Source organism: Chiloscyllium plagiosum, chromosome 20, assembly GCF_004010195.1.
Source record: "Chiloscyllium plagiosum isolate BGI_BamShark_2017 chromosome 20, ASM401019v2, whole genome shotgun sequence".
Taxonomy (NCBI): domain Eukaryota; kingdom Metazoa; phylum Chordata; class Chondrichthyes; order Orectolobiformes; family Hemiscylliidae; genus Chiloscyllium; species Chiloscyllium plagiosum.
In genome coordinates, this window is record NC_057729.1 from 60,574,303 (window position 1) to 60,595,227 (window position 20,925).

General features: G+C 43.9%; 1 protein-coding gene across 1 annotated transcript in view; it reads right to left on the bottom strand.

Annotated features, from left to right (window-relative positions):
- Positions 1-1,462: 1,462 nt before the first annotated feature.
- The window catches only part of LOC122559889 (protein MTSS 2-like), a 48,238-nt gene continuing 28,775 nt past the window's right edge, over positions 1,463-20,925 (bottom strand). Inside the window, exons 4-8 of the mRNA XM_043709997.1 lie at positions 16,312-16,469; positions 13,778-13,885; positions 10,734-10,834; positions 10,009-10,135; positions 1,463-1,627 (exon numbers count right to left, since the gene is read on the bottom strand). Coding sequence (XP_043565932.1) covers positions 1,463-1,627; positions 10,009-10,135; positions 10,734-10,834; positions 13,778-13,885; positions 16,312-16,469 — 659 coding nt within the window. The remainder of the gene's footprint in view (positions 1,628-10,008; positions 10,136-10,733; positions 10,835-13,777; positions 13,886-16,311; positions 16,470-20,925) is intronic.

Below are 20,925 nucleotides of genomic sequence, written 5' to 3' on the forward strand. Positions count from 1 at the left end.
CCTCTCTTCATCACTGAAATGCTCCATCTGAGTGAATCTCCTCTCCATCGTCCAGTACAATCACATCCTTCCTACAGTGTGGGGACCAGAACTGCACACAGTGCTCCAGCTGTGGCCTAAGTTTTATACAGCTCCAACAAAATCTCAATGCTCTTATAAGCTATGCTTCAACCGACAAAGTTAAGTTACCTGTACTCCTTAACTACCCTATTAACCCATCTTGTCTTCAGGGATTTGTAGTCAAGCACTCCAGGATCTCTCTGCTCCTGTGAACTTCCTCATGTCCTGCATGTATCCAGTACTCTCATCTTGCACTTTATAAGTAACACACTTTTCAGCGTTAAATTTAATCTGCCATTGATCTGCCCACCTGACCAATCTGTCTATATCCCACTGTAACCTAAGACCTTCTTCCTCACTGTCAACCACCTGGTCAATCTTCCGTGATCTGCAAACTTTTCTGCACATTTTCTTCTATATCATTTATACATGTCATAAACAATAAGGGACCCAGCCAGCATTGATCCCTGTGGAGAGCCACTACACACCTGTCTCCAGCTGCATAAACTGTCTTCTACCATCACACACAGTCTCCTGTCACTAAGCCAATTGCTAAAATCCCTGGATCTTGTGAGCTTTTACGTTCTTTATCAGTCCCTCATGTGGAACCTTGTCAAAAACTTTGCTGAAATCCAACTAAACGACACGAACTGCATCACCTCAGCTACACACTTGGTCACCTCCTCGAATTTACAAGGCATGACCGCCCTCTGATCTCCAGCATCTGCAGCCCTCACTTTCGCTCTTTGACATAACGTGGCATCTCCAAGTAGAGATTAATAATTTTCTCCAAGAGTTTCCCGATCACTGATGTGAAACCCAATGGCCTGTAACTCCACAGTCTGTCGCTATCACCCTTTTTGAAAAGGGGAACCACATTAGTTGCCCTCTGCCAAGTCCCCTTTGGCCAAAGAGTTAAAAAAAGACAGAAATAAAATGGGAGACATCGACACAAAAGAAATTCCACTGAAGGAAGATGATGAGACAGATTCCTGAATGTTGGGCTGCTAAAATTGGTAAATGACCATCGATTAATCTGTCCCAGTTGATCAAATCAAACTAGAGCAGTTAACAGATCTACTTTAGTCACCGTCAGTAACAAAAGGCCCAGTATCTTGTGCTGCCTCACAGCTTCTAGCCAAGTCCCTTTGTCCCATGGATTCTTAATCCTTAAATCGCCACTCTCTGAACATACTTTCTTCCACCCCAGTAGATTTCCTCCCACTCATTGCTGACCCTCCCACTGAAAGGTACATTGCTTTCCTAAACTGAAAGGGAATAAAATTCATCCAGACATGATGCAGTTAAACACTCCACTGCCTTTCCCAACATACACTGCAGCTCCACAGTTACACAGCTTGGGTGGAAGTCACTGTTCCCCATGCGTTATTCTGACCCTCCCTCAGGACCCAGCACTCAAACCTGGCTTGGAACAGGCTGCTATCACCTTGCTGGCTGCTGTCCACAGCCCAGTCTTGTAGCCAGAGCAGAGAGAGGTGGGAGAGCTGCATTCGCTAACCGACCTCCAGGTTTCTGAAGCCTCGGAGGATGCTGAACTGGTGGATTTCTGCAGGTTAAGCCAATAATTAAAGCAAAACAAAAAGTAAAGAGAAAGATAAAGAGAGAAATAAAGGAGAGAGGAAATAGAGATTAGAAATCATGATCTTAAACATCAATCAGAAGTGGCTGGTCTAACTCATCTCAACATTGCAATATCCAACAGGTTTAACCCCGAGTGAACTCTCATTGACTCTACACAACCCAGCACAAAGCGTATACACACAACCAGGCATTTCACTGAGTTAGATGGGATCTTCTGCTGGAGTGAAACTGTAAAATTGAACCTTCACAGTGCCATCACAGTTTGGCAGCCTATAATTACAGAGTGATCTGTTTATGTTATAAATGAAGGCATGAAGCTATGAGAAGAGTGGACACCAGGAAGTAAGATTTTATGGGCAGGTAGTTAGAACAAACATTACATTTTATTATTAAGTCAGAGTCATACAGCCCGCAGACAGACCCTTTGATCCAATTGGCCCTCGCTGACCAAGTCTCACTTGTCAGCGTTTGGATCATATCCCAGTAAATCTTTCCTATTCATGTACTTTTCCAAATGTCTGTTAAAAGTTGTAACTGTACCCACATCCACCATTTCCTCTGGCAATTCATTCTACAAAAGAACCACCCTGTGTAAAAATGTTGCCCCTCCTGTCCTTTTCAAACCTTTCTCCTTTCACCTTAAAAATATGCCCCCTAATTTTGAACTCCCCCGCTCTAAGGAACGACGTTTGCTATTGTGCTTTTCTATGCCAAGGATTTTATAAACCTCAATAAAGTCACTCTTCAACCTCCTATGCTCCAATAAAAAAAAGTCCCAGTCTATCTTTATGATTCAAACTTTGAACCCTCTCCAACTTAATAATATTTTTCCTATAGAATGGCGACCAGAACCGGACAGGGTACTCCAGAGAGACCTCACAACGTCCTGTACAACCTCAACATGAAATCCCAACTCGTAGACTGAGCAAATGTGCTAAATGGCTCCTTAACCATGCTATCTACATGTGACACAAATTTCAAAGTATTACATACTTGAACCCCTAAATCTCTCTGTTCTACAACATTTTCCAAAGAGAAAGTGAGGACTGCAGATGTTGGAGATGAGAGTCAAAACGTGTGGTGCTGGAGAATCACAGCAGGTCAGGCAGCATGCAAGGAGCAGGAGAGTCAACGTTTCGGGCATAAGCTCTTCATCAGGAATGTTGTGAAACTGGTGAAGTTGACGTTGATGTCGTGTGGTTGGAGGGTCCCAAGGTGGAAGATGAAGCCTTCTTCCCCCAGATGTTGGGTGGCTTGGATTTGGTGTTGGAGGCGGCACAGGACTTGCATGCTCTTGGCAGAGTGGGAGGGTGAGTTGAGGTGGTCGGCCATAGGGCGGTGGAGTTGTTTGGTGCGCGTGTTCCATCATCCAGGGCCCTTCCATTAAGCCCTGCCCTTGTTTTTTTAATAAATAACGGGAGTTCAGAGACAATATGTACCTGTTAGTGTGAAAGGCAAGACTGGTAGAAGTAGGGAACATGAGATGACTAGAGATACTGAGGCTCTGGTCAAAAGGAGGTATATGTCAGGTATGGATGACTGGGAGAGTGAATCACTATAGGAGTATGGGGGAGTAGGAACACACTTAAGAGGGAAATCAGGAGGGACAAAAGGGGACATGAGATAGCTTTGGCAGTTAAGGTTAAGGAGAATCCAAAGATGTTTTACAAGTAAATTAAAGGCAAATGAGTAACTAGGGAGAGAATAGGGTCCTTAAAGATCACCATGGCCATTGATGTGTGGAATCACAGCAGATGGATGGAATACTAAATTAATATTTTGCCTCAGTATGTACTGTGGAAAAAGGCACAGAAGCTAGGGAACTTGGAGAAATAAATAGTGATGTCTTTAAAAATAAAGAGTCCATCTTACAAAAGAGGAAGTGCTTAAAACACAAGAACGTAGACAAATCTCTGGGACCCGATCACGTGTATCCCAGAACTTTGTGGGAAGCGAGAGAAGAAATTGCAGGGCCCCTTGCCGAGATATTTGTATCATCAACAGCATGGCTGAGAAGAATGGATGGCGATGAATGATGCGCCACTATTTAAGAAAGGCTCCAAGGAAATGCCAGGGAACTATAGACTGGTAAGCCTGATGCCAGTGGTGGTTAAGCTGTTGGTGAGGATTCTGAGAGATAGGATCTACATGCATTTGGAAAGGCAAGGGATGATTAGGGATAGTCAGCATGGTTTTGTGCGTGGCAAATCATGTGTCTCAAACTTTATTGAATTCTTTGAAGAGATGACCAAGGAGATAGATGAAGGCAGGGTGGCACACCTTGCCGACACGGACTTTAGCAAGGCCTTTGACAAGATTCCGCATGGTAGACTGGTTAGTAAGGTTAGATCTCATGAGATCCAGGGATAGCTAGCCAAGTGAATAGAAAATTGGCTTGATGGTTAGGAGACAGAGGGTGGTGGTGGACAGTAATAGTTGGGATTGGAGGTCTGTGACCAGTGGTGTGCCAAAAGCACCGGTGCTGGGTCCACGGTGGTTTGTAATTCATATAAATGATTTGGATGAGAATATAGGAGACACAGTTAGTAAGTTTGCCAATGACATGGAAATTGTGGTGTAGCGAACAGTGAAGGTTATCTCAGAGAACAATCGTCACCGCATTATAGGAAGAATGTGGAAGCTTTGGAAAGGGTTCAGAGGAGATTTACTAAGATGTTGTCTGGTATGGGGGGAAAAGTCTTACGAGGAAAGGTTGAGAGACTTGAGGCTGTTTTCATTAGAGAAGGAGGTTGAGAGGTGACTTAATTGAAACATACAGGATAATCAGAGGGTTAGATCAGGTAGACCGTGAGAGCCTTTTTCCTTGGATGGTGACCTTTGAATTGAGGGCGGATGGATGTAGGACAGATGTCAGAGGTAGTTTCTTAACTCAGAGAGTAGTAGGGGTATGGAATGCACTACCTGCAACAGTTTTAGACTCACCAACTTTACGGGCATTTAAATGGTCATTGGATAGGCATATGGATGAAAATGGAATAGTGTAGGTTAGATGGGCTTCAGATTGGTTTCACAGGGCAGCACAACATCGAGGGCCGAAGGGCCTGTACTGCGCTGTAATGTTGTATGTTCTATATGTAGGTACATTGAGTATAGGAGTTGAGAGGTCATGTTGTGACTGTACAGGACACTGGTTAGGCCACTTTTGGAATACTCTGTGCAGTTGTGATCTCCCTGCTACAGGAAGGATGTTGTGAAACTTGAAAGGGTTCAGAAAAGATTTATAAAGATGTTGCCAGGAATGGAGGGTTTGAGCTATAGGGAGAGGCTGAGTAGGCTGGATCTCTTTCCCTTGGAGTGTCAGAGGCTGAGGGGTGACCTTGTAGAGGTTTAAAAAATCATGAGGGGCATGGATAGTTGAATAGATAAGGTCTTTTTTTCCAGGGTAGGGAGTCTAAAACTAGAAGCCATAGGTTTAAGGGACCTGGGGGCAACTTTTTCACACAGAGGATGGTACATGTATGGAATGAGCTGCCAGAGGAAGTGATGGAGGTGGGTGCAATTACAGCATTTAAAAGGCATCTGGATGGGTAAATGAATAGGAAGGGTTTGGAAGGATATGGGCTGGGTGCTGGCAGATGGGACTGAATCCATTTAGGATATCTGCTCAGCGCAGATGAATTGGAACGACGAGCCTGTTTCTGTCTTACGATTTTATGACTTGATGACATTTGGACATGTCCATGAACAGGAGGGTTAGAGGGAGATGGGCCAAACGCTGGCAAATGTGACCAGTCCAGGTGGAGAAACGTGGGCATGTTGGGCCGAAGACTCTGTTTCAGTGCTGTATGACTCTGGATGTGGTTCAGCTCTTCAGCCCATTGTACCTTTGCCATCTCCTTGAATTATTTCTTTACCCTTGCTCCAAAATGTTTTACAGTTCCTGTTCCAAATATTTTCCCATTAGATTGGAAGACAGCAAGTGCAACTCCTTTATTTAAGAAGAAGCCAAAACAGGAAGTTACAGGCCAGTTGGCTTAATGTCTGTTATAGGGAAAATGTTGAGTCAACATGGTTTTGTGAAAGGGAATGCATGTTTAATCCATGTATCAGAATTCTTTGAGGATCTGGTGGATGTACTGTACTTAGTTTTCCAGAAGGTATTTGATAAAGTTTCATAGCAAAGATTATTGTGGAAAATATAAGCTTATAGTGTAGGCGGCAGCATATTGGTAGGCTTACAGGAAACAAAAGGTAGGCATAATGGGTTTTTTCAGGTTGGTAAGATGTAATATTGTGATCTGCCACAGCTGGAGGCTCATCTGTTTGAAATTTAGATAAATGACATGGATAAATGAGCCAAAGGGATGGTTGCCAAATTTGCTGGTAGCACAAGGATAGGATAACAGTAAGCTGTGAAGAGGACAGAGGGATATAGATTGGCTAAGTGAATTGGCAAAGATCAGGCAAATAAAGCATAATATTGGAAAATGTGACATTGTCCATTTTGATAGGAAGAATAAAAGGCATTTCACCTTCAAAATATAAACAGATTGAGGTGTGGGTACATGAATCGTAAAATGTTAATGTGCACGTACAGCAAATAAATAGGAGAGCTAACAGAATGTAATCATTTATTGCAAAGGAAATTGAATACAAAAGCAGAGAGGTTATGCTTCAGTTACACAGGCCCTGGTGAGCCTGCATCTGGAGTACTGTGTACAGTATCAATCACCTGATTTATGGAAGGATGTAAATGCATTAGAGGCTGTTCACAGAAGGTTTACCAGACTGATACCTGGAATAAATGGGTTATCTTATGCAGAAAGTTTGGAGAAGCTAGGTCAGTATCCACTGGCGTTGAGAAGATTAAGAGGTGACTGAAATATTCTAAGAACCCTGAGGTGATTTTTTTTTCCTGAGTGTAGAGCGTGTTTGGAACACTTTTCCTGAAAAGGTGGCAGGAATAGAGCGCTTGAATATTTTTAAGGTACAGGTGGTTAGATTCTAGTTCAACAAAAGAGGACAGTGAATGAGGAATGGCTGGGAATGCAGATTTGAGGCTGCAATCAGACCGGACATTACCTTGGTGAATGGTGGAGCAGGCCCGAGGGGACGAATGGTCTATTGCAGCTCCTTGTTTGTAAGGTCCAATTAACTTTTATAATGTAATTGGTTTCCCTCAGTTTCTGAACAGATGTCATGTGCTCCAACAATCAACAGTATTAAATCATCCTCATCTTTCCCGCTGTTCATTTGCTGGTCATTCAAATTGATGCCTTCTGATTATCAATGGAAAGAGTTTTTGGTGATGTATTTTATTAAAGTCCCTCATCATTGGGAACATCTTCATCAGATTTGCTTGTGATCGTTACTCTGATCAAACGAAACCCACATTGGTGAACTCTCCTCATTCCCAGAACCATTCTGAATCCCTCACCACATTCCCAGACAGCATGGTTTCATTCTAGGACAATGCATTCAGGTTGCATCCCAGTGACAGACAGTGCATTGAGGCACGGTGGCACAGTGGTTAGCACTGCTGCCTCACAGCTCCAGAGACCCGGGTTCAATTCCCGCCTCAGGCGACTGACTGTGTGGAGTTTGCACATTCTTCCCGTGGCTGCGTGGGTTTCCTCCGAGTGCTCCGGTTTCCTCCCACAGTCCAAAGATGTGCAGGTCAGGTGAATTGCCCGTAGTGTTAGGTGAAGGGGTCTGGGTGGGTTGCTCTTTGGAGGGTCGGTGTGGACTTGTTGGGCCAAAGGGCCTGTTTCCAAACTGTAAGTAATCTAATCTAATTAGATCCACATTTCCCTGAACTATGGGGCATGCTACATACTCCAGCAAACCAGAGGAGATGCTCCTCTCCTTTCCGATGGAGAATTCCGCTGTAGATCACAGGCCAAGCTGGGAAACTCAGCTAAACTTTCGGAACTGAGGAAATAGGATCAGGATTAAGACATTCTGCCCCTCTAGCCTATTCCACCATTCAATTAGAGGCTGCATCATCTATTCCAACAGTATTTTCCTGCACTGTCATTATCCATTGATGTCTTTAATACCTATAAATGTGGGTTAATTAAGAAAGGACAGCAGAGATTTGTTTAACTGAATTTGAATTTTTGAAGAGATAACACAGAATGTTGCTAAGGACAAGGCAGCTTGATGTGGTGGCCTTTCCAAAAACGGATTTGTGAGGGGTAGATCTTGCCTTACAAGTCTTATTGAATTCTTTGAGGAGGTGACCAAGCATATGGATGAGGGTAGAGCAGTAGATGTAGTGTACATGGATTTTAGTAAGGCATGGATGGTAGGCTTATGCGGAAAGTCAGGAGGCATGGGATAGTGGGAAATGTGGCCAGTTGGATAGAGTGGCTAACCGGTCGAAGTCAGAGAGTGGTGGTAGATGGTAAATATTCAGCCTGGAGCCCAGTTAACAAGTGGAGTTCCGCAGGGATCAGTTCTGGGTCCTCTGCTGTTTGTAATGTTTATTAATGACATGGAAGAGGAGTTGAAGGGTGGGTCAGTAAATTTGCAGACGATACGAAGATTGGTGGAGTTGTGGATAGTGAGGAGGGCTGTTGTCAGCTGCAAAGGGACTTAGATATGATGCAGAGCTGGGTTGAGGAGTGGCAAATGGAGTCCAACCCTGTCAAGTGTGAGGTTGTCCATTTTGGAAAGACAAATAAGAATGCGGAATACAGGGTTAATGGTAGGGTTCTTAGTAAGGTGGAGGAGCAGAGGGATCTTGGGGTCTATGTTCATAGCTCTTTGAAAGTTCTCACTCAGGTGGATAGAGCTTGTAAGAAGAGCGGTGGATGTAGTGTACATGGATTTTAGTAAGTCATTTGATAAGGTTCCCCATGGTAGGCTTATGCGGAAAGTCAGGAGGCATGGGATAGAGGGAAATTTGGCCAATTGGATAGAAAACTGGCTAACCGGTCGAAGTCAGAGAGTGGTGGTAGATGGTAAATATTCATCCTGGAGCCCAGTTACAAATGGAGTTCCCCAGGGATCAGTTCTGGGTGCTCTGCTGTTTCTAATTTTTATTAATGACTTGGAAGAGGGAGTCGAATGGTGGGTCAGTAAATTTGCAGACGATACGAACATTGGTGGAGTTGTGGATAGTGCGGAGGGCAGTTGTCAGCTGCAAAGGGACTTAGATATGATGCAGAGCTGGGCTGAGGAGTGGCAGATGGAGTTCAACCCTGTCAAGTGTGAGGTTGTCCATTTTAGAAGGACAAATAAGAATGTGGAATACAGGGTTAACGGTAGGGTTTTAAGTCAGGTGGAGGAGCAGAGGGATCTGGGGTCTATGTTCATAGATCTTTGAAAGTTGATACTCAGGTGGATAGAGCTTGTAAGAAGGCCTATCGTATATTAGCGTTCATTAGCAGAGGGATTGAATTCAAGAGTCGTGAAGTGATGTTGCAGCTGTACAGCACCTTGGTAAGGCCACATTTGGAGTACTGTGTGCTGTTCTTGTCTCCTCGCTTTAGGAAAGATGTGAAAGCTTTGGAGAGAGTGCAGAGGGGATTTACCACGATTTTGCCTGGAATGGAGAATAGGTCGTTCGAGGATAGGTTGAGAGTGCTCGGCCTTTTCTCATTGGAAGGGCGAAGGATGAGGGGTGACTTGATAGAGGTTTATAGGATGATCAGTGGAATAGATAGTATAAACAGTCAGAGACGTTTTCCCGGGTACAACAGAGTGCTACAAAGGGACATAAATTTAAGGTGAAGGGTGGAAGGTATAGGGGGGATGTCAGGGGTTGGTTCTTTACCCAGACAGTGGTGGGGGCACGGAATGCGCTGCCTGTGGGAGTGGCAGAGTCAGAATCATTGGTGACCTTTAAGCGGCAATTGGATAGGTACATGGATGGGTGCTTAAGCTAGGACAAATGTTCGGCACAACATCGTGGGCCGAAGGGCCTGTTCTGTGCTGTATTGTTCTATGTTCTCTGCTACAGTACCTCCCAACAAATATACTAGCAAAGCTATAGCTCATGAAATAAAAGGAGCAGCTGCAACATATCATTGGGTGTGAAATTAACTGAGTGATAGGATACAGGGAGTAAGGGGTAAATGGGATATTTTTCAAATTGGAGGAAGTGGAGATCCCCAAGGGTCAAGTAAGACCATGGCCCCTTGCTCTAGAACTCGCCCACCACATCCACCCCAAGCCAGCAGAAACATTGCTCACGTTTCTATCCTGCTGAGCCCTATGAGAATTGGGCATGTTTCAATCAGATTACCTCTCATGGTTCATGCAAACTAACCCTCCAATGGACTAAAGACCTTGTCTGTGCAATAATAAAGCACCGTACAGACACCACGACTCAGTGCACTCTAACAGTAAGGCTGGCTTGCAGTCAGATTCCATTCTTACCTGGCTGGTGCCATCAGCTGTCGAGACAGACGGGGGTTGTATATGAAGTGTTTCCATTGATGCCGAGGCTGATTCAAAGTTGGGAATGCTGGGATGTTTCCCTGTACTTTGTGGGTAATGGTATATGCTGAGGGAATGGGAGATAGAATCTGTTAGTTTTCTCTTACATCACTTGCTTGATTGTTAAAGAAAAGTTTCTCAGAGTTCCCTTTTGAACTTATTTATGCACCTTGTATTTACTGCCTCAGGTTCTGGTCTTGACTGAAAATGTAAATAATTTAATCACAAACACTCTATCAAAACACTTCACAGTTTTAAAGATCTTTACCAGATCTACTTTTTAGAGAAAAGAGCCCAGCCTGTCAATATTTCCTGCACTCTCCCCATTGCCACAATATCATTTCTATAATATACAGACCAGAGTTATTTTTATGTAAAATATATTAGTTCAAGACGCGTCCACTGTGCAGTGTGTCGGCAACTTACTGTCAGGTGTGATCTAGAAGGTACCACCAGCAAAGGTCAAATAAGCAGTGTTTTCAGATGAATTCAAGCTTAACTTAAAAAAGTATAGAGGAATTCCATTAAGTACATTTTGAGAATGACTTTCAATTTGAAAACAATCTGGGTGTAAGATAAGGAGGAACACGTAGGAAGGAGTGAGACTGCAGTCAGTGCTGGCAAATACAATGAGAGTGAGCCAGGTAAATGAGCTAACTGCCCACCTGCTTACAGTGCCCCTCCGCGAGTGAGAGCTGCTAGGGGATGATGGAGGGGTGTGGTATGTGTAGCCATAATCATCTGCCACCTTCAAATCCAAGATTACCTGTCGATAAAAAAGACAAACACAGTCAGAAACGGTGGCTGGTCAGAGGAGCAGCAGGAAACAATCAACCTGCCACTGTTTGTAATAACAGGAAGGGCGAACAGTTAACTGGACATCAGAACGCTCCAACACATGTATCGCAAATTTGAATTCAAATCTGGTGAGCAATTTGCCTAATGTTTTCTAAATTACCTTTTCACTTTATAAGTGACCTCGATAAAAGCTGCATTTTACTTGGATCTGTTGGTGTCAGTCTGGAGTCACATACAGACCGAGACTGGGTAAGGTAAGGACAACAGGATATCTTCCCTAAAAGACATTACTGAGCCAGTTGGATTTTTAATCATAAGCTAACATCGATATGACCATAATACCTGAATTCTTTGTCCAACAACAGATTATGTTTGTACCCACAGGGAACTAAACAAATACAAGTAACATCCCGGACTTTAAGTTCTCATCTTCATTTTCAAATCTTTCCATGGTCTCACCCACCGGGTGGGTCTTGAATCCAGGCCCTTTAGTCCATGACATCTGCAGGCCTTCACTCTTGTCCTTTATGATGCTCCTCTCCCACCTGGTGCTAATATTTCCTTATCGGATTTGGGACCAAATCATGTTTGCTAATCGCTCCAGTGAAATACATTGGGATGTGTCACTATGTTGAAGGGGTTACATAACTGCAAGCTATGCTGTAACCTGCCTGTTTTAATATTTAACTCAGAAATGTAGAAACTAGGAGCAATAAGAGAACATTCGGCTACTCTACATAGAGATTCAATGTCATTCTCAACAATGACGTGGATTAGCCTCTGCAGCAGCAGCACCTGCACAGGGTTGAGAGGCTGGCTGACCGCATCGTGCTGATGTTAGCCCCTGTGTTGGGGTTACAGAGGCTAGCTGACCGCATCGTGCTGATGTTGGTCTCTGTGTTGGGGTTACAGAGGCTAGCTGACCGCATTGTGCTGATGTTGGTCCCTGTGTTGGGGTTACAGAGGCTAGCTGACCGCATCGTGCTGATGTTGGTCTCTGTGTTGGGGTTTCAGAGGCTATCTGACTGCGTTGTGCTGATGTTAGTCCCTGTGTTGGGGTTTCAGAGGCTAGCTGACTGCGTCATGCTGATGTTAGTCCCTGTGTTGGGGTTTCAGAGGCTATCTGACTGCATCGTGCTGATGTTAGTCTCTGTGTTGGGGTTTCAGAGGCGAGCTGACCATTTCGTGCTGATGTTGGTCCCTGTGTTGGGGTTTCAGAGGCTATCTGACCGCGTTGTGCTGATGTTAGTCCCTGTGTTGGGGTTTCAGAGGCTGGCTGACTGCGTTGTGCTGATGTTTTTTCCAGTGTTGGGGTTTCAGAGGCTGGCTGACTGCGTTGTGCTGATGTTGGTTCCTGTGTTGGGGTTTCAGAGGCTGTCTGACCACTTCGTGCTGATGTTAGTCCCTGTGTTGGGGTTTCAGAGGCTAGCTGACCGCGTTGTGCTGATGTTGGTCTCTGTGTTGGGGTTTCAGAGGCTAGCTGACCGCGTCGTGCTGATGTTAGTCCCTGTGTTGGGGTTTAAGAGGCTAGCTGACTGCGTCGTGCTGATGTTAGTCCCTGTGTTGGGGTTTAAGAGGCTAGCTGACTGCGTCATGCTGATGTTGGTCACTGTGTTGGGGCTACAGAGGCTAGCTGACCACTTCGTGCTGAGGTTGGTCCCTGTGTTGCGGTTTCAGAGGCTAGCTGACCACTTCGTGCTGATGTTGTTCCCTGAGTTGTGGTTTCAGAGGCTAGCTAACCGCGTCGTGCTGATGTTGGTCTCTATGTTGGGATTTCAGAGGCTAGCTGACCATTTCGAGCCGATGTTGGTCTCTATGTTGGGGTTTCAGAGGCTAGCCGACTGCATTGTGCTGATGTTTGTCCCTGTTTTGGGGTTTCAGAGGCTAGCTGACTGCGTTGTGCTGGTGTTGGTCTCTGTGTTGGGGTTTCAGAGGCTTGAGCTTAAAAATGTGTTGCTGGAAAAGCGCAGCAGGTCAGGCAGCATCAAAGGAGGAGAATCGACATTTCGGCATAAGCCCTTCTTCAGGAAACTTATGCCCGAAACGTCGATTCTCCTGCTCCTTTGAAACTGCCTGACCTGCTGCGCTTTTCCAGGAACACATTTTTAAGCTCTGATCTCCAGCATCTGCAGTCCTCACTTTCTCCTAATTTCAGAGGCTAGCTGACCGCATCGTGCTGATGTTAGTCCCTGTGTTGGGGTTTCAGAGGCGAGCTGACCACTTCGTGCTGATGTTAGTCCCTGTGTTGGGGTTTCAGAGGCTAGCTGACTGCCTCGTGCTGATGTTGGTCTCTGTGTTGGGGTTTTAGGGGCCAGCTGACCGCGTCGTGCTGATGTTGGTCTCTGTGTTGGGGTTTTAGGGGCCAGCTGACCGCGTCGTGCTGGTGTTAGTCTCCATGATGGGTGGGTGGCAGAGCACAGATCCAGGCCCATGGCCAAGCACTTGAGAACTGTAATGTTGAACTTTTAGCGTTATTGCTTTATTTTTCTACCATTATGTGTATGTTTGGCTTGTTTCTGTGTTTTGAGATGGTGCTGCAGAACAGCGACATTGAAAATTGTTGCATATTGTAACTGTTAAAAATGCATCTCACAAATCCACCTGACAATAAAGTCATTCAATCAGAAACCCTGCGAGTCTTACCAGAGCAACATCACTCCCTGGATTGTGCAATTTTGAGTTTGATCAGCAACTGTGACAGAGCAGGAGATGGGCTGTAACCCAGCACATCTGGCTTGATCACTGAATGTGCATTGGACACATTCAGTGTGGGACCTCTAACAGTCGAACAGTAAGACCCCATGTAGTTGTTGGCCATCTGGACTGGTCCTTACCAATGTTGGAGTGAGAGAAAATGATGCTGAAAGGGGATTGAGCTTCCCCCTGTGCAGAGGAACCAAAAGCCACTTACCTGTTCGCTGGCAGGAGGCAGTATCTGGGGGTCAGCTGTCAGGTTTGTCAGGTCTTCTAGGATAGACTGCAAGTGTGTAACCTCTCCCAACATTCCAATTTCCTCACCCTGTGTAGAAGAAGTGAAATGGACATTTTAAATGAAAACTAGCCCATTGGATATTTGATACAAATAGAGAAAACAGGTTGAGAAGTCGGCCATTCGGACCTGCTCCTATATGCTCATGGCTGACTATGCAATCTCAGTATCCATTCCTGCTTTTTCCCTACGTCCCTTCAGCTCCCTCTTCAACATATCTAATGACTGGCCTCAACAGCTTCCTGTGGGAGAGAATTCCACATGTTCATAACTCGAGTGAACAAATTAAATAGAGAGAATAATTCGCAAGGAGTCAGGGCTTTTACACCATGAGCTGGCAGGGGGATGAGAGCCGGAGCTGGGAAGGAGTTTGGCTAATTACAAATCAGCCTTTGGCCATGAGGGGGATTCGAAGAGAGGAGAAACAAAGCTGAGCTTGAATGTGGAATGATGTGAAAAAGACAAAGTTAAGGGCATTCTACCTGAAAACATGCATCATTCAGAACAAGGTAGACAATCTAAATGCACAAATATTCTTGTTTCAATTGTACAGGAGCTTGGTCAGACCGTGGCTGGAGTACACCAAATCTTCGTTACTGAGGTGTGTGGTGTGTGTGCATGCACGAGCGCATAGGGGCAAGGACATCCTGTAGGTAATGGAAGACAGAGATACCTCTAGAAGATAAATTTCCCATGTACTGCTAAGGGCCGCATGATCAGACTTGACAAGTCAATAGGACAAAGAAAAAGCAATAGAGCCGAACTTGTGAGGTGACTGAGTGTCAATGCAGCAGTGAATCCATGGATAACACAGAGTGAGCAAACTGTATGTGGCTTTGGTTTTGTTAACTTAGAAAAGGGGAAGTAAGATTGACTGCCTTTGACTGAGTGTGGCATGAAGAATCCTAGCAAAACTCATATCAATGGGAATCAGGGGCAACCTCTCTGCTAGTTGGAGTCATAACGGGCACATACAAAGACGATTATGGTTACTAGAGGTGTTATGGACCAGAGCTGATCCCCTTAAAATATATTAAGAAGGTAGCCTAGAGCCGAACTTTCTCTTATTTCAAAGATAAATGCGAGATACTGTTTTCCACATGCACATTCAATTGGTCAAACTACTCAACTATTCAGACACTATTGTTAAAGTACAACAAAACAAAGGGGAACTTGGAATAACTTAACTCTACTGGAAAACTTAACAGAATATAGATTATTTTAGTACCATACAGTAACTGTTCAATATGGTAACATTCCATAACCACACCCTTGGGAAAAGGCAAATTCAGAAAACAATTGTCTCACATGCAGCTTTCCAATCCAGGAGGAAAGAACATCAAAAGGCAGTTCTGAGAGAAAATGCAGAGATGGGGGTGTAGCACAGAAGAGATTCACTACCTCCCAACCCAGCAACTGCTGAGTCCTCGGAAAATTCTGAGAGCCCAGCAACTGCTGAGAGCTAACTAAAAGTCCTGGTTCTGAGGGAGCTTGACCACACCCACTCAGGCTGCTACAATTGTTCCAATTTAAAAAAAACCCAAGGCCTCAGAAGTTGTTTATCTTCTCATAGACTGCTTTGTACCAGTCTCCCAATCTCTCTAAAAGAAACCAGGACAAAACACACCTCTTAAAACCACAGCATTGTCACACAGGTCAGTCATCTCAGCTCCAGGACATCTCTGCAGGAGTTCCTCAAGGTAGTGTCCCAGGCACAACAATCTTCAGCTGCTTCATCAACGACCTACCCTCCATTATAAGGTCAGAAGTGGGGACGTTCACTGATGATTGCACAATGTAGCACCATTCACGACTCCACAGATACTGAAGCAATCCATATTCAAATGCAACAAGATCTAGACAATATCCAGGCTTGGGGTGGCAAGTGGCAACTAACATTTGACCCACATAAATATCAAGCAACGACTATCTTCATTAAAAAACTATCTAACCACTGCCCCATGACATCTAAATGGTGTTACCATCACTAGAACCTCCATTATTAACATCCTTCAGTATTGTTGGGTCAAAATCCTAGAATTCCCACCCTAAGAGCATTGTGGGTCAACCCACAGGACAGGGACTGCAGTGGCTTGCACCTCTTCTCAGTTTAAGTGGAACAGAAATCGGGAACACTAGTTCCCCAAGAAACTATTGAGGCTGGAAGCCAACTGAAATGACAAAATTGAGATTAATCAATCTTGCTGGGAATGGGATTAAGGTCAAGCTGTGTAGGAGTTATGATGGAACAGCCAAACAGACTCGAGGGGCTGAATGGCCTCCCTCTGTTCATCAGGGTCAGCATCTGAATGATTTTCCAATCTCACCCTAGCAAGGAGAAATAATACATTCACAACAAATAAATATTAACACTCTCCCCAGACTGTTGGTACACTCAGCCCAGATGCTGAGTTGCCTCTCTCTGCTACCACACCACACCCCAGTGTTTAACTTACCAGCACAGGTCGCAGAAGGGTAACAAATGTACAGAAGCGACTGCGTTCCTCAATCAGAGCCCGGCACACAGCCTGCTTCTCGGTCTCCTCCAGCAGCACATACTTTTCATTGACATCCTGTAAAGCTGTGTCCAACTGTAGCCTCACTTCTTCCTTCCCTGTAACAGAGAAGAAGAAACAGTAGCAGCACATTCTCCTGAGGGTTCCTACTTGATGCATTGGGCCTGAAATAGCAACTGGTGTGTGTGGATAAATCCAACATGATTCCCCACTGTCCCAGACACCCTCTCACCTCAGGCCAGTGTGGTTCTGTCAATATCACTCTCACCTCTGGGTCAGCAGACCATGGGTTCAAGCTCCACTCCAGGTCTTTAATTAATATTATTATGGACTAGGCCAGACCAGTCAAAACATTCTTAAGCTGCCAACCCAGACCATAACTTTGCAATTTGTTTCGGGTAAGTGAAAATTACCCGCAGTAAGTTAGCTAGATTGACTACCAAGTTTCAAAGCAGACAAAAAAATTATTCACAAAATTACACAATGAAACACAGAGAACAGAATAAAGAACCCCTACAGAACTCAGTCTATCCAAACTAGACTTAATTATGCTGTTCTGAATATACACAACAGTCCCAATAAGCAAACCCCCTTAAAAAAAAAGTAAAAATGGAACAAATGTTTACAGGTTGAAGTTAGAAGGACAGAAGGAAAGAGAGAGCGAGAGCCTGGTTCCACACAGCAGAATTCCTAACTAGTTCTGGACTGAACTGCTCAGCTAGAGAGCTGACCAATCCCCTTTCATTATACAGGTCACTTCTAAAACATGACCACTTTGGGCTGAAGTCTCGTCTGTTTACGTACAAACAAAAAGGCCTCTCAATGCCCTTAAATCTCTGTACCAAACCAATCTAATCGGAACCGGGAGCTGTTTATGACCCCTCTGAGAAAAACTAAAGACACAGTGTTCCTTGAGAAAAGGAACAGCTTTTAGAAAAAAGGTACCAGTTTTGTGACACCTCCATTAAAAAAACCCATCAACATCAAAAGATGGCTTCATTTTTAAAACCCTTCAAAAACCTGGTTAGTAGTTTAAAATACACATATACACGATACTAACTACACACATGCAAACATGCACAACCACATGCAATTTCAGGCCGTGGCACACGCACCACCGAATGCCTCTGTATCTCATTCAAGTCTCGATAACGCATCGGCAATCACGTCTCCATGACCTGCCACCTGCACAATTGTCAAACGGAACGGCAGCAACAACAAGCTCCACCTACACAGGCTGGTGTTTTTGTCCTTAAATTTTTCCACAAATGTCAATGGGTTATGATTATCTATACCACTGCCTCAGATGAATTACTGGTAATACAAACACTGAAATGTTGTAATGCCAATACCATACTTCAAGTCTCTTTCTCCATCGTTGAATATTTCTATTGATGAATGTTCAACTTTCTGGAAAAATACCTGATAGGTCTTTCTATTCCCTTGTCATCATTCTGCTGGAGCACCGCACCAACACCCACATCACTGGCATCGACAGCCACCTTAAAAGGCTTCGGGTAATCCGATGTGGCTAATACCGGGGCAGTGGTTAACACAGATTTTAGGCTGTCAAATGCCTTTTGACAGTCCGCTGTCCACTGAAACTTCTTGCCCTTTTTTAACAATTCGGTGAATGGAGCAGCCACACTGCTAAAGTTCAGCATAAACTTTTGGTAAAATCCATTCACTCTCAGGAACTGTAGTACTGCTTTTTTTGTTGACAGTGTGGGAAATTCCTGAATTACTTTTGTGTTTGCATCCGTGGGGCCATTTATCCATGTCCAATAAAATGGCCCAGGAAGGTGACTTGGGCTTTGGCAAATTCACTTTTAGCTTGGTTTATCACCAAACCAGCCTTCCGAAGTCAATGGAACAAGTCCGATAAATCTGTAAGTGTTCCTTCCATGAGTGACTAAAAATCACCAGGTCATCGATGTAAATAACACAATTGGGTAACTTAGCATTGACCTTAATCAGTTTCTGAAATGTGTTTTTCATTCCAAATGGCATGACTTTGAACTGATGTAGTCCATTTGGCATTACCAAAGCCGAAATTACCTTTGCTCTGTCTGACAGAGGTACTTGCCAGTAGCTTCTGAGCAAGTCCAACTTAGAAATGCAAGTTGCTTGTCCCACTTTTTCAATAAGTCCTCCAACCATGGAATTGGATATGTATCAGTCTTTGTAATGGCGTTGACTTTGTGATAGTCCACACATAACTGCTGGGTACCATCTGATTTTGGCACCATGACTATGGGTGAGCTCCAGTCACTGTAACTCACTTCAATTATGCCATCTTGGAACATCCGCGCTATCTCCTGCTGAACCTGTGCCAACTTTAAAGAGTTATGCCTATAAGGATGTTGCTTAATCAACAGCAGCTCCTATCTCTACATCATGTACAATTAGGTTAGCACTTCCAGATTATTTCCACATATCCCCTGATGTGATAGTAATAACTCTTTCAGCTCATTTTGATTTTCTTGTGGAAGGTAACTCAATAATTTATCCCAATTTTTGACAACTTCCTCATTGACCAATTTGATTTGAGGAATGATCAATTCAGAATCCTCTGAACTTGGTTCTTTGTTCTGTGCTGTAATCTTTAACACCTTCTCCTCTTGCTTTCCTTCCCTGTCAAAATACCTTTTGAGCATTTTAACTGGACACACTTCGTGAGATTTCTTCCTGCCTGGAGTCCTTATCAAGTAGTTCACCTCACTCAATTTTACTTCTATTTGATAAGGTCCACTAAACCTTACTTGTAAAGGGCTCACCTGTTATAGGAAGTAATACCGTATCCCCAATTGCAAAATTGTGAATTGCTTCCTGTTTCACTGTATGCTGTGATACTTTTAAATGCTGTCTAGTCAACTCTCCAGCTCTATTTAATCGTTCTCTAAAATTTGACACAAAGTCAAAATAGGTGGCTTCTGAATTCTTTGAGGAGAAAGTGAGGTCTGCAGATGCTGGAGATCAGAGATGGAAATGTGTTGCTGGAAAAGCGCAGCAGGTCAGGCAGCATCTAGGGAACAGGAGAATCGACGTTTCGGGCATTAGCCCTTCCTGAAGAAGGGCTAATGCCCGAAACGTCGATTCTCCTGTTCCCTAGATGCTGCCTGACCGGCTTCTGAATTCTGACTTATTAATTTCTTCTTAATCAATTTTAATCAATCTGATCGCAAAAAGTACAAACGGAACTCCCATATCCCAATCATCTGGGTAATCCTGACCATAAGCCCTCAACATGGTCTTTAGTGTTTGATGCCATCTCTCTCTAGCTCTCCCTGTGATTGTAGATGGTACTCAGTAAATTTGAATTGCTATATTCCCAAGTTATTCATAACCTCCTTGAATAGTTTGGGTGATCCTTGATCTAACTGGATCTCTGTTGGCAGTTCGTATCTAGTAAAAAAAATTTAAGTACTTCTTCTACACCCTTTTAGCTGTAATTTTGCATAATGGGATTGCCTCTGGAAATCTAGTCAATACATCCATTATTGTTAATAAATACTTATTCCCACTTTTCGTTTCAAGTAGGGGACCTACACAATCAATCAAGACTCTTGTGAAAGGTTCCTCAAATGCTGGAATAGGTATTAAAGATGCAGGTTTTATTACTGCCTGTGGTTTTCTGATTAGCTGACATGTATGACGTGTCTGGCAAAATTCAACTACATCCTTGTGTAGTCCAGGCCAGTAAAAATGTCTTTATATTTAAGCCTGTGTTTTCCTCACCCCTAACTGATCTCCAAGTGGTAACTCATGCACTACTCGCAGCACCTCCTTTCTGTACCCTACTGGCAAAACAATGTGATGAATCTTTGCCCATTTCTCATCTGCTTGAATGTGTGATGGTCTCCATTTCCTCATTAAGACATCATTTGTTAAGTAATAACACACAGGGATGTATTCACTCTCCTTCTCTGTCTCTGCCTTTTGATATAACTGTTTTAACTTCTCAACTTTCTGCTGTAACTCAATTAGTCTAGCAGAGCTAAAGATACTTGCTTGTTTACCTAGTTGCTCCTACTCTGTCCCACTTATCTGGTCAAAAAAAGTCGCTGATAAAACTACATCAGTTTCCTTATCTGTGCCTTTTGAACTCTCCTGCTTCAACTGTGCCCTCTGTGCTCTTGTGATCACACAATCTGGGAAAATTCCTGGATAAACATACTTCATTTTTTCAGTTGCCTGCGTCTCCACTGGCTTTTCAACTAAAGTAGGCAGCATGTCTACCGGTGAATGAGCGATATCACTTGCAAGGATAAACTGCATTCCCAGAGCTGAGAGTTTGTCCAATACTCCTACCACAAATTCTCCACTCTTCTCTGGGCTCTCTAGCCTCACTTTACATAATTGAGTGCTTTTTGTCTCACCATGAATTCCTGTTACCATCACCTTTTCTGGCAATAGTTCCTCAGGAGTACATATCTCCTCATCCTTCAACATTACAGACAGAGGATCCGGTGTCCCTTAATATTGTAACCTCTTTACTTGCTATTCCTGGCCTATGTGAATAAACTTTACCCTTGCATGTACATTTTTTAAGCA